This window comes from Papio anubis, chromosome 5, assembly GCF_008728515.1.
Source record: "Papio anubis isolate 15944 chromosome 5, Panubis1.0, whole genome shotgun sequence".
Classification (NCBI taxonomy): domain Eukaryota; kingdom Metazoa; phylum Chordata; class Mammalia; order Primates; family Cercopithecidae; genus Papio; species Papio anubis.
In genome coordinates this window covers 140878582-140895479 of record NC_044980.1, presented here as the reverse complement: position 1 = coordinate 140895479, position 16898 = coordinate 140878582, and the positions used below count along the sequence as shown (strand labels likewise).

General features: G+C 35.1%; 1 protein-coding gene across 1 annotated transcript; it reads right to left on the bottom strand.

Moving 5' to 3' along the window:
- Positions 1-4726: 4726 nt before the first annotated feature.
- SPINK6 (serine peptidase inhibitor Kazal type 6) lies at positions 4727-16385 on the bottom strand. Its single transcript, XM_021939848.1, has 4 exons — positions 15785-16385; positions 12883-12905; positions 5831-5946; positions 4727-4958 (listed from the first exon to the last, which is right to left on the bottom strand). Exons 1-4 carry the CDS (start codon positions 15840-15842, stop codon positions 4913-4915), a joined length of 243 nt encoding a protein of 80 aa, XP_021795540.1. The 5' UTR covers positions 15843-16385; the 3' UTR covers positions 4727-4912.
- Between the last annotated feature and the right edge of the window lie 513 nt (positions 16386-16898).

Below are 16898 nucleotides of genomic sequence, written 5' to 3'. Positions count from 1 at the left end.
AAATAAAAGGTAACAATTATTAGTTCTTTGGGAAAAATTTAACTATTTATAAAATGTGTGTTACTAGCCAAACATTCATAGCAAGATTGGTAGTTATGAAATATCTATGTTGGTGCATTAAAAAAAAGAAGAACAAACTCAAATCAGCTACCAAGCTGTGTAACTTAAATGACTAGACAAAGAAGGGCAATCTAAATTCAAAGCTAACTGAAGAAAGGAAAAAAATAATGATGAAAGCAAAGATGCATGAAATAGAGACTACAAAAACAACAGAAAAAATCAACAAAACCAAAACATGGCTTTTCAAAATGATAAAGCTTTAGATATATTGACTAAGAGAAAAAGAGAGCTCTCAAATTACTAAGATCAGAAACAAAAGTTATATATTAATATGAATCTTACGGAAATTTTTGAAAATTAAGAGACTATGAACAATTGTATGCCAACAAATTAGATTAACTAAATAAAATGAATAAATTTCTGGAAACACAGAATCTACCAAAATTTAATGATGAATAAATAGAAAATCTGACTAAACCTGTAACTACAAGATTTAATCAGTAATCAAAACCACCTATTGAAGAAAAATTCTTGATCAGATGACTTAACTAGTGAATTCTGCCAAACATTTAAAGAAGAATTAACACCATTTTTTCCCAAATATTAAAAAAGAACACTGTCTAACTCACTCTATGAGCTCTGTATTACCCTGATATTAAAGACAGGTAAAGAGAGTACACAAAAAAGGAAACCACAGATCAATAACATCTGTGAATATTAATGCAAAAATTGCTCAACAAAATACTAGCAAACCATATTCAGCAGCATATTAAAGGAATCACATACCATGATCAAGTGGAATTTATTCTTTGCTGCAAGAATGGTTCACCATAGAAAGTTCAGCCAATGAAATACACTAAATTAGTAGAAAAAAAGGGAGAAAAAAAGCTCATGATCATCTCAATTGATGCATATTTGACAAAATTCAACATGACTTTATGATAAAAACACTCAATAAACTAGGGATACAAGGAAGCTTTCTCAACTTGCTAAAGGCCATATATAATAAACTCAGAGCTAACATCAAACTCAGTGGATAAAGAATGAAAGCTTTGTCCTTATGAGAGGAACAAGATAAGGATGTCTATTTTTTCTACTTCTATTCAATACGGAATTGGAAGTTCTAGCCAAATAAACTAGGTAAGAAAAAGCAATAAAATACATCCAAATTTGAAAGCAAAACATTAAATTATTTCTGTTTGCAGATGACATGATCTTATAGGCAGTACCCTAAAGATGCTGTAAAAGAACTTTTAAAGCTAATAAAAATATTGAAGTTGCAAGGTACAAAATCAACACACAAAAACCACTTGTGTTTCTCCACATTAACAACAATCCCAAAAAATGAAATAAGAAAAGTTCACTTACAATAGCATCAAAAAGATTAAAATACTTAGAAATAACTTTAATAAAGATGTGAAAGCCTTGTATATTGAAAACTACAAGTTCCATCCTCTTCCACTGTCCCCGTGGTTCTCAGTTCCTTTGTCTGCCGGAGGAGCGGGAGTGGCCAGGTAGCTCAACCTCACCAAGGCTTTTGGTGCACTGGGGCCTGCAGGCACCCAGCACTTGTCCTGCCAATGGCAAACGTGCCCAAAAGAAGGCCAACTCAGCCTAATGTAGGGGCTGTGAGGGAAGAGCCCAAGATCTGCCTAGTTGTCAGGTGAACCTGCTCCTGCAAACGTGGAAACAAAGCCGAAAAAGGCATCAGGAAAGGATAAATCTTCAGACCAAAACAAGTGAAAAACAAAAAGGAGAAAGTGGGAGCAAAGAGAAAACAGGCCAAAGCTGATAACCAGAAACTATTTACCTGCTTAAAATGGAGAAACTAAAACCGAGAAGAGTCCAGCTTCTAATGAAGCCAGAGAGAAAGAAACCAGGTCTGATTAAAACTATATACCGTGTTTTATCAGTGGTCCTTGTCTCTCTACATGTACAATCCAAAGGAATATTTTAATCAATTATTTTGTAAATGCAAGTTTTTTAATAGCTCTAGAAACATATTTAAGAAGGAGGGAATCCCACCTTCCCATTATATAAGTGTAAGTGCTTTTTATTTAAGAGGTGAAATGGTTCACTGGTAGTTATTTTTGGGTACAACCAGAAACTAGTGTGGGATATTGAATTATGGGAGGCTTTGACTATCTTAGATGTCAGTTTAACATTCCATAAATGGGGGGTTAATTTTTATATCCTCTAATACAACGCATACACTAAATGGTAATATGGAGTCACAGTCCTGCATTTAATGTCTTTAATATTTAAATTACATCTATTCCCATGTTGTTTTTTGTAGAATTGTTTGTTTCCTGAAGAAAATCACTCTTGATTATGGTTCTCCCTGTCAGAATTGTGTTCACTCTGTAACATCTTTTTGGTCATGGTAGTCCTGTTTTCCTCACAACTTTGTCAATGTGCTGTGAAAGATTAAAGTTTTGAGTACATAGTATGTGCATTAGATTGTGAATTGGTGGGGCATATGTGATAACTTATTAACATGTGAACATACTGGGACTTTATAGCCTCTTAAGGAAAAGTTGCCTCCAAATTTTAAGTTAGAAAGCCACTGGAATACCTTTTTTAAAAAAATCACAATGCATGGCTGTTTAGATTTTCAGTTTGTATCTTAAGAATTGTGTACAAATTGAAATGTCTTTGTATTGACCTTCAACACATGCAACAAAATGTCAATTACGAAAGAAAACTACAAATCACTGTGATAGAAACTAGAGAAGACATAAATACCTCACAAGACAACTTCTACTCATGGATTGGAAAATTTATTGCTAAGCTGACAAATAATAACCAAAGTGATGTAGAATGATTCCAAGCAGACACATAACTGTGCTTTATTACTTGGATTCTTTTAGTATGCTCACCAAATCTGAAGGGTAAGCTGTAGTGTTACATATTAGTGATTAAGTGCTTTACATGCATCATATCCTTAGTCTTCATCATAAAACGAGAATGTAGATATTATTATCTTTATTTTTCAGATGAAGAAACTATGATACAAAGAAGTCTAAATGACTTGCTCAAAGGCACATAACTTACATCAGAGCCATGATTCACATTCTGGTCTGTGTGACTTGAGGATACCCTCTCTTATCACTGCTGTACCCAAATAACAGATTATGTGTTCATTTTTGTCCTTCAAGAGGAATAATCTTTAACCAGGGAACAGAATGCTCATATAGTTTTTCTAGCATAATATAACCTATTCCCTGGCTCTTTATCTAGATATTGAATACATCTCTCAGTCTGGCCAGTTCAGTCTTTTTAAATTATGTACAATTAGGGATAACATCTATGTGGATAAAATATATTTGATATTTTAAAATCAGAAATATAATCTTAATATGCATTGTTAGAAACACATTTCATGCATCAAGGTAAAAGAAAAAATATTAACAGTAACTACAAAGTCTCTCCTGAATTAGGCTCATTCCTCTTTGACATCTTCTATTATTTGCCCATTTAGTCAGTCCTCTTCAGTCACCAATGCCTTCTTTCTAAATCTTGAACAAAACAAGCATGCTCCACAACCTTAATGGCTATTTTTTAGTGTCTCCTTTTGCTCTTCTTCAATATATTTATTTGGCCAGTCTCTTCATCTCTAGGTCTTCCAATAAAAACTACGGGAACCAACTGATTTAGCACTGCAAATGGTTACCACCTTTCCCTAAGTATTTTTCATCCATATTAATATATTATTTTTTTCTAATAGCCTTTATAACATTCTATCTTATTATACCATTTATTATAATATTTATTGTTTTAGTCTATTTCTTACTGTTGGAATTTAAACTTCATTAAGTATTGAAGGGTCATTGGCCCCTCTCACTCCCATCCACGCTGAATCCAAGGCACCTAGAACAGAATCTACCACAGAGTAGGCCCCAGTAAATGTTTGTTGCTGGAGTGATGGTTATTACGTTGTAGCTAGAGATGTATTCTGTCTGAGTTTCCCAAGTAAGGTGTTATTTATAGAAGCACGCTTTACTACATGAAAATACTCAAAGAAAGAGTTCTCAATATTTTCATGTGAATGTTCAGAATAAGATATATATGTATCAAACTGTGGATTTTCGTAGCGTTGAGGCAGTACATGGAGATTGAGCTTATCATCAACAGAGCTGTGCTTTAACCTTCAGTCTTCTTTTAACTGGAGCTGTTTTATTTGCTAAGTGACTGGATTGAATATTCACTATTTGTTGTATATTTTGTTACGTTATATCTGGTATACCTTATGATATTGCTATTACAGAAAACCAAATACTGTATGTCTTTAGAAATTATACAGTCCAAATTTTCCATTCCAGATGCCTAAAAAAATGGTCTGTAGAAAACAAATATTTTACTTTTATATAACATACTTTTTCTGAAATTGGGAAGAATGAATATTATGTGATCTAATAAATGATAGTAACTTAAAATTTATTTTAAGTAACTAAGCATAACATATGGTCATGTTGCCAAAATCCTTCATTATAAACCTGGAGATTCTAAGAATAAAAGAAAGGAAGGGATTTTCCCAAGATCTCACAATGACTGGATGGTTAACTTAGATAAAGAAAATAGGTTTCTTGATCCAAGTTTATCCCAGGTCAGTTATTCTCTGTTGTATGCATATATTTTCTTGATCTCAAAGTAAGAACACAGTCAATGCTTTTGCAGAATGTACTTTATTGACAAGTGAATCAAGAGAAATAGATATACGTTCAACTCCTCAAGACCAGGCAGAGTGGGTATGTCTTTATGAATTAAAAGAATCCACTAGCAAAAGTATAAGCAGAAGTGAGAAAAGAAGGCCGCAAGAGCTGGCAAGTCACCAAGAAACACTGGCTTTTACTCAGCATTTTCCAGGATGCTTTAGGCTAATCTTCCCACCACTTTTCCTACAAAAAAAGAGAGACAAATATATATTCAGTGCACTATCGTAAGTATTCACCACAGAAGTTCGAAACAGGTTTAACAACGGCACTGTCCATTTAATTATTTGATTCTATAAATTCCATTTATATGATTCAGAAGATGTTAATTAAATGCACTCAGAGGTGACGTCTGGCCAACTGTGGAAAGCATGAATCTTAAACAAATCTCAGAGTTTTCATAAGTCTTAGACTTTTTGGTACCAATTGTTCATTCTCCAAGAGTAAATATGTATACGATTTAAAATGGTAGAGGTCACAGGAGAGATAATGACAAAGGGACTATAGTTCTTTCTGACAGAAGACGTAAGAAGTTGAACCAGATATTCAGGTGTTTGACATTTTAGAGCAAGTGACACATTCAAGCCCTCTCAGTAATATGCATGTATTAATTCAAATCTCATATTACACCACCAACTTTATTCTGAGAAAAGTTTGGTATTAATCAGTCAGATGTGTTATATATATAAGTATAGACATATGTTCATTACGTATTGATATTGCAAGTTTTAATTAGAAACAAATGAAAACGTTAAAATATATCAAAATTATTAAATATAATAAGTTATAATGTATAAGATGTATGAATGTTTTAAAAAACTTCTCTAAGATAATCAAAATTAATAATAAAGTGATTAAGATTATGTTTTCTAATAATTTAGTATGTAATGTTTTTGCTGCTTTTGACCCATCTGTTTTCAATCAAATTGCCTGAAGCTTGCTTCTTCAGTCTCTATGGGGAGGGACGGGTGTCTTCTATAATACCTCAAAAAAGTGTCATAGTCTTATTCTGGAAGCTTGTGTTTGCAAGGATCAGCTTTGATGAATATAATACTTACACCATGGCCTTACAGAAGGCACATTTATTGCCGTATGTCTGGCCATCAGAGCCACAGTGTGGGTTAGATTCCCGAGTGCAGTAGACCTTGGGGTCCTGGAACTCACCACAGTCAACCTACCAAAGTAAGCAGAGTGACATTGGCGTCAGTGCATTCTAAGAGATCATCCTTCAGAACAGAAGCTTTAGACAGCAAACTTTAAAAGCCATATATAAATAGTTGTGACATAAAGCATTCTGAAATATAAAATTGCTCTCCTTATCCAATGTATTCTACTTATCTGCTTAAGTAAAACACATTAAATATACTTGAGACATTTTCTTTGAGTCACAGTTAACTCATTACAAGGGAAACAGATTGTATTCAGAAGTAAATTAATGATGTAGTCAAATGCCATATGGGTAAAACTTTTTGCTCCAGCATTAAAGTATTCCAACTGAGAGTGGTTTTGGGTCATGAAATGACTTTTTAAACATCATATTAATGTGCTCTAACAGCACTCCTTCTGTATTGCTATCAAAACATGGATGGGCCAGACGCGGTGGCTCAGGCCTGTAATCCCAGCACTTTGGGAGGCTGACTCGGGCGGATCATGAGGTCAGGAGATGGAGACCATCCTGGCTAACACGGTGAAACACCATCTCTACTAAAAATGAAAAAAAAAAAAAAAATAGCCGGGTGTGGTGGCGGGCACCTGTAGTCCCAGCTACTCAGGAGGCTGAGGCAGGAGAATGGGGTGAACCGGGGAGGCGGAGCTTGCAGTGAGCCGAGATCGCGCCACTGCACTCCAGCCTGGGTGACAGACCAAGACTCCATCAAAAAATAAAAACAAAAACAAAAACAAAACATGGATGAACCTTACAATGGACACCAGACATCACCTGATGCTTGTTACTTTTTCCTGTGGATGCAATATCCATCCATAAGCTCTTGAAAACAAAATTCTAATGTGTTTATGTATATACATATAAACTAATATATATACAGGATACATATATATAAAGTATATCTCTAAAGTATATATATACTCTATCCCTAAAGTATTTAGTTACTAAATGTATCTACTTATATATATTATAAATACATATTTGTATACGAAATATATATATATACTTTAGAGATAGAGTCTTGCTGTGTTGCTAAAATAAATAAATATATATATATATTAGAGATAAAGTCTTCCTATGTTGCCCAGGCTAGTCTCAAACTCTTGGCCTCAAGACATCTTCCCGCCTCAGCCTTCCAAGTAACCTAGATTATAGGTGCATCTAATGCCTTTTTATTACCTTACCCTGTTTCAGAGTCTGTGGAATTTGAACTTTTGTGCTTACTACAAACATTTAGTAATGGCTGCCTAAGTTGCTGTGTTTAAAATGATTCTAAGGCTGCATTATTGTTGAGAACATATGTTATGCCTGATTAATAATTATTATTATGGGCTCCATAGTAGGAATGGTAGCACCTGTGCCACTAACATACCCTTTCAACTACAGTTGTTTTTCAAAAGTAGTCTGGAGTTTAAAGATTGTTTTCAACACAATGTCAATTAAGTCCACAATTGTTGTGTAAATAACATTTGAGCCATTATTTCAAGAGTAATGACAATAAGCAATAGTTAAGCTGAACCCCTCCAAATATATCTGTGTGGAATGAAGTGACATTTATATATGGAGAGAGGAAACTTGCTTTATCTCTATCCTAGTTCCACTAAAATGATACTGTCTTGTGTTTATCAATTGCTCATAATATAAGCTACTTTCACGTAGATTATCTCAGTTGAGCCTAGCACAACTGAACCCACACCCAAGTATTGTCTTCTTCTGCCCCATGGAAGAAGACCAGGAAGAGCAAAGCATTTCAATAAATGAAAGCAAATCGGTCAAGTGGAATATGAACAAACTTCCATAGAACAGATAAATATGATAGTCTTAAATTTTAGTGGCCTTCGATGATCTCTGAAGTAAGCTGAGAATCATGTTTTAGAACCTGTTCTGCCATCAGCTGTCTGTGTTATCTTGAACAAAGGACTCGATGCCCGCACCTCAATTTTCTTAACCAAAAAACAGCAAACAAAGAACACAAGTCATACCTCATTTTCAGATTCCCAAGGTTTTTATAAGGATCAAATGTGGTCAAATAAAAGTTGTAAAGAGTTCATATAGAATATTTGAAATAGTTCTGGATTAGGAGTGTAGAAAGTAACCTTATTACAGGTCTATGCTAACTACAGTAGCTCTAAAAGATCTCTGTAACTCATAGAAAATGGTCAACACCATGAGATTAAACGGTATCTGGGGACTCTTCTAGCTTTGATGGTTCAAGATTTACCAGTGAATACTTTCCGTGATGTGTTTTAAATAAAGCTCTTATGTCCTTAACTACGGCTGGGTGAGAGAAATAGCAGCTTTTACCCAAATACTTCCTCCTTTAATTTTAGAGAGCCCTCTAAACTCACTATGTGAGACATTTTAACATGGTGACTGGGCAGGAGACGACCACTCTCTGTGGGCCCCAGGGGTTGAAGAAAGTGCAGAATGCTTCTGGAAATTTGAGCTTATATGGTCATTAAGTCAACTAAAGACTCAGGATTATTCATACTTAAGTCTAGCATTTTAGGTTTACAAATAAAACCAATGAAAATTTGCAATCACACAAATGTGGATTTGGGATATAGGATGGCATATCTTCTTTCTATTACTGATAAACACTACCTATGTGGTTAAATTATTTCTATTCTTTACCATATCTGTTTTCCAAATTGCTGCCAAACTTGGCTTCCTCTCACCCTTATTTCCCTCCCCTTTCTATTCTATTGAAACTGCTCTCAAAAATACAGAATACATCTATTGGTTGTTTTAAAACTTTCATGATTTCCTTATGATATGTGCTACTCTTCATCACTCCAACCTTTTTGAAACTCTTTCCAGACTTTCATTATATGTCAGTTCTCTGGTTCTCTGTTTCTTCTCTCTCTTGCTGTCTTTTCTTTTTTCTTCCTGGGTATTAATTATGGTCATTTCCTAGATAGTTTAATATACTTGGTTTTCTCTTCCTAATGACATATACTTTCCCATATGGTACTGAAAAATTCCAGACTTTTTAAATTGATTTTTTACAAATATCTCAAACTCTAACTCTCAATTGTCATGTATGTGTGTGTGTGTGTGTGTGTGTGTGTATATATATCCTTTTACTCAATAATTTCATTCATACTTAAGACATTTATGTGCAAAATACAGCTGTTTCCTTCCAAACTAGTTTTATATTCTATTTTTTTCCATTTTTCATGATAGCAGCATTTTTCAGATTCTCCAACCCTCCCTCAGATTGAAACACTGCCATTTATTTTCCCTTGTGCTACCTTCTTCATTGCTTTATTTCATTTTCTTTTCCAGTTCCAAATTTACTGCCTATACCAGTCCTCAACATTTCTTGTCTGAACCAATAAAATAAGTTTTTATCTCCTTAACTTCGGCTGGATGAGAGAGATAGCTACTTTTGCCCAAATACTTCCTCCTTTAATTTTAGACAGCCTCTAAACTCGCTGTGAGACATTTTAACATGGTGTCTCTTCCTCCTTTCCCTTCTAATTTCAAATTCTTCCTGCATGTGGACACAAGTTATCTTATTTGAAACTAATGTACTTATCATATTATTTGCTTAAGTGAGAATAGTAATCACTACCTTATATTTACTTAAGAAATTGTACTGCTCAAAGCTCTTTCACGTGCACTACACAGTGACCCTCTATTGCTGATTAAAAGCAGTATGCAGCCACGGAAAGCTCACTCCATATGGAGTCAGAAGTCTTCAAGTGCTGACTTGACAGCTTTACGGCTGTTGGTAGACGTAAGTCAGCTAGACCTCATTTCTGAGGCTTTAGTTTTTCAATTTGTAGTTAAGTTATAGGTACTAGATACCATTCCCAAATGGTATTTAGACATTTTGTCAGTATATTAATTTTAAGCAAAATCAAGCTAATTAGGAAAAACAAAAAACTCCAAACTCATTAGAGTCATGGAGCATTGTTTTACCAATGATATGAAAATTCACCAGTTCTTATCTTAAAATACAAGCAAAACTAAATTCAAGTATTTCAAAAAGTATTGTAACAGAAAACAGTTGCCGATCATTGCTTTTAAAAGGCTTGTTCTGTTCATTGCAATTCTGACTATTCATCTAAACTGCTCTTTGAGGATATGGTTCCCAAATACAAAGCCTAATAGGAAAATATAAAAATATTAAAGGCAACACAGTAATATTAAACATTAAAGACAATACATTCAAAAAGCAAAATGTATTCAAAGGACTATCTTTATTCTGAAAATATGTCTTTTAAACATTTTGGTGCTATACAGGAAATTACTTAATGAAACGCTAATGATAAATAATAGTTTTATTTTACTCTTATAGTTATTATTGTGCTGTTTAATCTAGCTCGTTGGCAAATTAAAGAGTTGTAAGCATATTAGTCATTTACATTTACAGGGAAAATTTTACTGGACTATGATTTCCAAAAGTCTGGCAACATGATTTTGTTTAGCTTGAATGATCTTTTCAAATGAATGTGATATTCTTTAAAGTCCATAATTCAGACTGCTAACTATAATTTCCCATCAGATGTCTCATCATGTAGAGAATTCTTGGCATGAGAAGAATGACTTGAGTGTTGGAGGAAATCTTACTTCCTTTTGTTCTGGTTGGACCAGACTTGTGCAAGCACGCTCCTAATGATAGTTTCAATCCCCTCTGCTGGCATTGAAACTTCCACCCTCCCTCCAGGCATGGAAAAGAGAAATAACAGCCTCAGTGCCATTTAAAATTATACGAACTTCCCTGTCATTTATAGTTGAGTGGAGAAGAGACAGCAGCTTTGGCAGGACAGGCTTGGTTGATAACAATGCAGAGTTAGGGCAGGAAGGGATTTAGAGATCATTAAATTCAAACCTTCATCTTAGTGATGTGGAAACAAAGGCAATGAGAAGGGAAACAATATTTTTCAAGTCATACAGCAAGTAAGTATGAATGAGGACTCCACTCATCTGTACTATCTGACTCCAGAGCCAATGCTTCCCAATACAGCTTGCCTCCTCTTACCTAGAGAAAAATGCTCAGTTTTCTTATGTATAAATGCCATCTGGATAGTTAATTAAAATGCAGACTCAAACTCCCTACCTTTCTGATTATTATTCAATGTCTTGCCTGGGGATCTGTATATTTAGTAAGCAATCCAGGTGATCATGAAGCAAGCAAACTATAAACTTTGGCCCTTCTCAAGCATAAAATCAGTAAGTAGTAAAATTTAAATAAACTTTAGAAAACACTCTGCCGTGGCACAATCTTGGCTCACTGCACCTCCACCTCCCAGGCTCAGGGGATTCTCCTGCCTCAGCCTTCCAAGTAGCTGGGACTACAGGTGCTCCACCACGCCTGGCTAATTTTTGTATTTTTAGTAGAGACGGGGTTTCACTATGTTAGCCAGGCTGGTCTCTAACTCCTGGCCTCAGGTGATCTGCCCATGTCGGCCTCCCCAAGTGCTGGGATTATAGACATGAGGCACCGTGCCCAGCCCTTCAGTAGGTTTTAAGGAGCCCCCAGCCCTCCTTCTCCCGTTTTGGGTCTGACCAGCTATACTGCTCCATCTCTCCCAGCCACACACCCCACGAAGTACTGCACAGGGACCCCCGACCCAGGGTCCCTACTCCGTGAGATAATGTGAAATATGTCTGTGGACCAAATGCAATAAAACCTCTGTTTGTAAGAAAAAAACCCCTGAGAAATCAAGCTTCAAAGAAGGGAAGTAAGGTGTGTGTTAATGAGAAAACTAGGATTAAATTCCATATTTCTTAATTCTATGAGTAATGGTTTTACTATATTTTACTATCTAATGAGATATGAAATGTGTTGGCTGGATGTTGTGTCCTTTCCTTGGGTGTTTGTTTTCACGTTTAGTATAGACCATACTATCATGCTTATTTAAACATAATAATATAACTTTAAGGTATACAGTTTCATATGACAATGCCAACACACATGTGCATGTGTTAGACATACACCTAAGTGCACATGCATGTACATGCACACACACACAAATGCATCATCACTTGTAAGATGCATCCTAATTTCTGAGATGCTAAAATGGAAAAGAAAAACAGTCTTATATAATGCAGTGGGTACACTAGGGTTGGAAAACATTTCCAATGACTGCCAACTCCAATCAGTTAGCAGTAGTGTCCAGAAATTTTCACGTCAAAGGCATAACAAGGCACACCAAGGCTGAACAATAACTAGTTCCAAAACCAAGTAGAAATGCTTAATATGGACAAAGGAGCAGGATTAGCAGAACAAATAGTATTTGTGTTGTCCTTTGACAGTTAAAATGAAAAAGATAGAAAGACACTGGTGAACTAATACGGGGGGAAAAGATCCAACGATGAAGATAACTTGTGCTCATTCCAATTTTTAAACCAAATTTTATTAAAATCTGAGTGAATCAGTCTGTGTGTCCTCAATACAGAGCAATAAACTAGTTTCTTGTCTGCTTTCAGTTCTTATTTCTGAAAAAAGAAATAATAACCTATATCCTAACTTCTTCAGAGGATGTTAATTTTTAATCAATAACTAATACACATATAGCCTTTTATGGCTTGCCAAATACTTTCACATTGTTTACACAATTTAAATATAATTGCAATTCCATGACGTGAATAATACTACCTTTTTCTATAATTGTGGAACTTGCAGCTCAGAGAAGTTGAGTAACTTCCCCAAGATCACATAGTGAAATCAATGATAGAGCATGAATTTTATCCCAGATACTTCCTATTTTTATGTATATCTATTCGTCCCTAAAAAAGTATGAGAATGTGTGGTTAGGTTCTTTTAAACTGACAAGAGTTTAGTTAAAGAGTAATAATTTCTGCTGATGCCTGCCTAAGGTTTGCCTGCTCATTGTTTTTGCTCTGTTAACCATAGACAAATTTCTTTTTGGCCAGTGAAGATCTAGCCAAGCACCACCCAGGCAGAAAGAAGAGAGAAAAATAGGCACTGACCCGTCCTCCCTGACTGAAGACACCTGAAAAAAAAAGCACAAAAGTCAAACATTGTAATTCATTGATGTGCAAAAAGTGAGATTTTCAACATTAGGAAATTCCTAATATCTATTCCTGGTACTTGGCTATCACGGCATGTTTTTTTGTTTGTTATACTTTTCTTTTCTTTTTCCTTTTCTTTTCTTCTTCTTCTTTTTTTTTTAATCTGCTCACTTCTTAAGAAGGTCGTATAGAGACATGAACCATGAGGAGGTAACAATTGTTGGAGGTTAGGGTGGGGTAGAAAAAAGTGGATTAAGGATCTGGCAATTCATGTTACAGTCCTGGCCCAAGCACTAATTTACTATGGAAATGACCTTATCATCGCTGGTCTCACTTTGAAGAAGTTGAATTGGAAAGTATCCTCTACCTTTGACATTTCAAGGTTCATTTCATGCAGTTCCTCCCAAAAGCCTTTGCCACAGACGGTTGGGAAAGAGATGAAGTTTGTAGCTTGTTCTTTGAGTTTGAAATTGCTTAACTTTTAAAACTTGGCCCAAATGTAAACTGGTAAGGAACAACTCATTCATTCTTGCGACTTATTTCTCCTTTTACGTCTCTCTAAATTCTTAAAAAGGGAAAAGATCCCATATACATATAGTCTTGTTTCTCTCCCTTTTCCTTCCTCTTAATATTGTATATATAATTTTAGTTTATGACTAATTAGTTCAGTGGTTTAAAATACTTAAATAATAAAATCCCTCAGTCCAGTCTTGGAATGGGCTGCTGAGTTTTGATCAGTGGCCATTCCTATGGGACACCTTTCCCAATCCCTCTCCATGTAAGCCCAAGGGCACCACAAAGAGAGTGTGGATTAGCACAATCTATCTCCAATGATGGTCAACACTTATGGGATAACAACTGCAAATTCCTTAAAGCACAATCTCTAATAATAAAGATAAGGAGAAAACAAGTTGTTGTTTTTTAATTTGAAGGAAGGTGACTGTTCATTTTTTCAGCAGTGATTACCAGCCTCATTGATTTATAACTAGCAATATGGGTGACTATTAACATGACAAATTCTTAGGGCAATCACTTAAAAATTCTATTACATAAAATCAGAGAGTTCCTGGACAGTCTATATTTTTAGACTCTAAGTGGTTTTTATAGCCAGGGACAATTTGTTATTATAATTTTCAGTCAATTCTCTACTGTACCAATCTCTCATCAAAAGAGGAGAGATTTGTCTAATGTCTCATACGTAGGAAGTGGCAAGGCAAAAAAAGGATTAATATTCACAATGACAGAATCCAATTTAGTACTCTTTTTATTAAACTTTATTATGGCAATAATGTTAATAGACATTTGTTAAACATGCACTATACCCCATCTACTATGTTAAGCATTATACATGCCTTTTTCTCATTTAATTCTCCATACAGAGATAGTCCTGTATGTGTTTATTTTATATATGAGTGAAACAAACATCAGAAAGTTCACAAAGCTATATAATGAAAGTTCCAGGGCTAAAATTCACTTTACTCTGCCTCAACATTAAGGCCCTTAGGCACTATGGCCTCCCAAATACTATCTAGTATGTCTGTGAAGCATCCATGCTTTGGTAAATTGTGCTAGTCAACCAGATCCTGTTAAACCTCAATTCACCTTTGTAAAGAGAAGAAAAGGGAATAACAATTGATTTCTGAGACTATCTTTGCAACTAAACTTTACATAGTCAGATCTATATTTTTCTGCCATCTCAGCTGATTGAACCACACATTAAGGTTATTTGGCTTTAGTAGTCAAGCTTACTCCATAATATCACAGGAATCCTTTATCCATTTTTTTATAAATTTCTAAGTGTATTTGTTTATGTAATTATGACCAGCTACAGTGAACACTGGCTTCTCTCTCAACTAAATCTCATTGATTTTTTTTTACTTGTACAGCCATTTAAAATCTTGCATAGTAGTAAAATTCATCTGCTACTGTCACATAAATGATACATAAGATATGGAGGGTCCGAGGGCTTAGTTTTATTTCTAGTATTTTACAGATGAGAAAATATCTCAGAGAATTATGATATTTCTTTAAGTGACACAGGCCATTAATAGAAGAGATAAAACTAGGTCTTGGATCTAAAAACTAGCATTTGCTTTGTCCCCTACAATGTGAAAGAGTAGAAGAATAAGGAAGGAAAGAAATAGCTTATGATGTACCTGCTCATCTGATGCTTCTGTCATGAAAAACATAACCTTGAAGTATGATTGTGCTTTGGCCACTAAAGTGGCCAAAGATATTCTCCTTCTTGAAGATTATTTAGCTCACCAGAAACATACGTTTCTGCATTCCAAGTTTCAATTACATATTTTCAAAGATTTTCTCATTGACTTTCCATTTTCCCTATTGTCTTAATTTTAATTATTTGAATTTATTTGTAATAATAACTAAGGGGAGGAAAATATTCCTTTAGTCTGGAAAGCAAAACCAATATTTAATGCAATTATCCATCCTCCAGTCTAGTTTTATGGAACAAACATCAAATGTGATGCCAAGAGAATCTGATTCAAATTCCAAATTCTAACTACTGGTTGCAAGTCTTTTGCTAATTTTCTCAATTTCTCTGTTCCACATTTTCTTATATGAATAACAGAGACAGAAATGCGTTATTATGAGTCTCGGAGACAGTATATAAAATCCCTTGGTACGTGCCTAGAATATGGTATATACTCAACAAATCACAGTAATTTTTATAATTATCACCATAATCATTGTCGTCATCACAATCATTATCATCATTACAATAATCTCTCAGAATTGGTCTTTCACATCAAAATCATTAGGATTTTGAAATATGATAAACAACTACTCATCATATCCAGTTCAGTATAAATATGGGATCTTAATTTAAGAAAAAACTTACCTGATAAAAAGCAGAAAAGAGCCAGAGAGAGGAGCAGAAAGATACCTGACAGCTTCATTGTGCCAGTTGGCTCACTCAGATCAAGGCTGCTTTGTCCAGCTCAGGTTCTCTGTCAAGACAATTCCCAGAAAGCCCTAAAATACATTCAGACCACATGAGTCCTATGCAGTTTATGCATTTATTGGGGCCTGTCAACACTTTAAATAAATGCTTCATGCTCCCCATCAATCTTAAAAATTGGGACAATTATGTGAGTCGCACCTCAGATCTTATTAACAGAGGATGTCATTTTCTACTGGTAGCCTACATTTTCCTAACAACCAATATATCCTTCCGGCTCTCCTCTCTAAGGTTTCCCTACATTATGGGGATGATTCACTGGTTGAGCTCCACTTGATTCTTCTATTTCTTGCAGACTGGTCCTTCATGTCTGTGGCCCAAGTGAGTAACCATAGGATAATGGAATCTTGGGTGTAACTTGGATTTTTAGAGTCCAAATCATCCAAGGTGTACCTAAAGGAGACAGATATTCCACATTGTAGCCAGAAATGCATTAGAAGCATTTTCTGAGCAGAAATCAGCTTGTTAATTTTTAAATCATTATTGCAGTCAAATGCCAGTTGTTGTCCAGTTCTGAATCAAAATAAATAAAGGAGTCAATTATTTTCTTTAATTTGTAACAAAAAAATATTTTTTAAAGTTACTGGAATGATTTTTTTTTTTTTTTTTTTTTTTTTTTTTTTTTTTTGAGATGGAGTCTTGCTCACTTGCCCAAGCTGGAGTGAAGTGGTGCGATCTTGGCTTACGGCAGCCTCTGCCTCTTGATTCAAGCGATTCTTCTCCTGCCTCAGCCTCCTCAGTACCTGGGACCACAGGTGCCTGCCACCGTGCCCAACTAATTTTTTTATTCTTAATAGAGATGGGGTTTCACCGTTTCATGAAACCGTTCGTGGCCAGGCTGGTCTCAAACTCCTGACCTCATGATCCGCCTGCCTCAGCTTTCCAAAATGTTGGGATTACAAGCGTGAGCCACAGTGCCTGGCCTGAATTGAATTTTTGAAATGAATAATGTATTTCCTTTTTTTATCCAAAAGTAAAAGAAGTAGTCATAAAG

Coding starts and splice junctions, on each gene's coding strand:
- SPINK6 (XM_021939848.1), bottom strand. CDS start 15,842: ATGAAGCTGTCAGGTATCTTTCTGCTCCTCTCTCTGGCTCTTTTCTGC. Junction 12,906..15,784: donor TCTTTTCTGCTTTTTATCAG/GTAAGTTTTTTC, acceptor TTTTTTTTTCAG/GTGTCTTCAGTCAGGGAGGA. Junction 5,947..12,882: donor TCTTCAGTCAGGGAGGACGG/GTCAGTGCCTAT, acceptor TTACTTTGGTAG/GTTGACTGTGGTGAGTTCCA.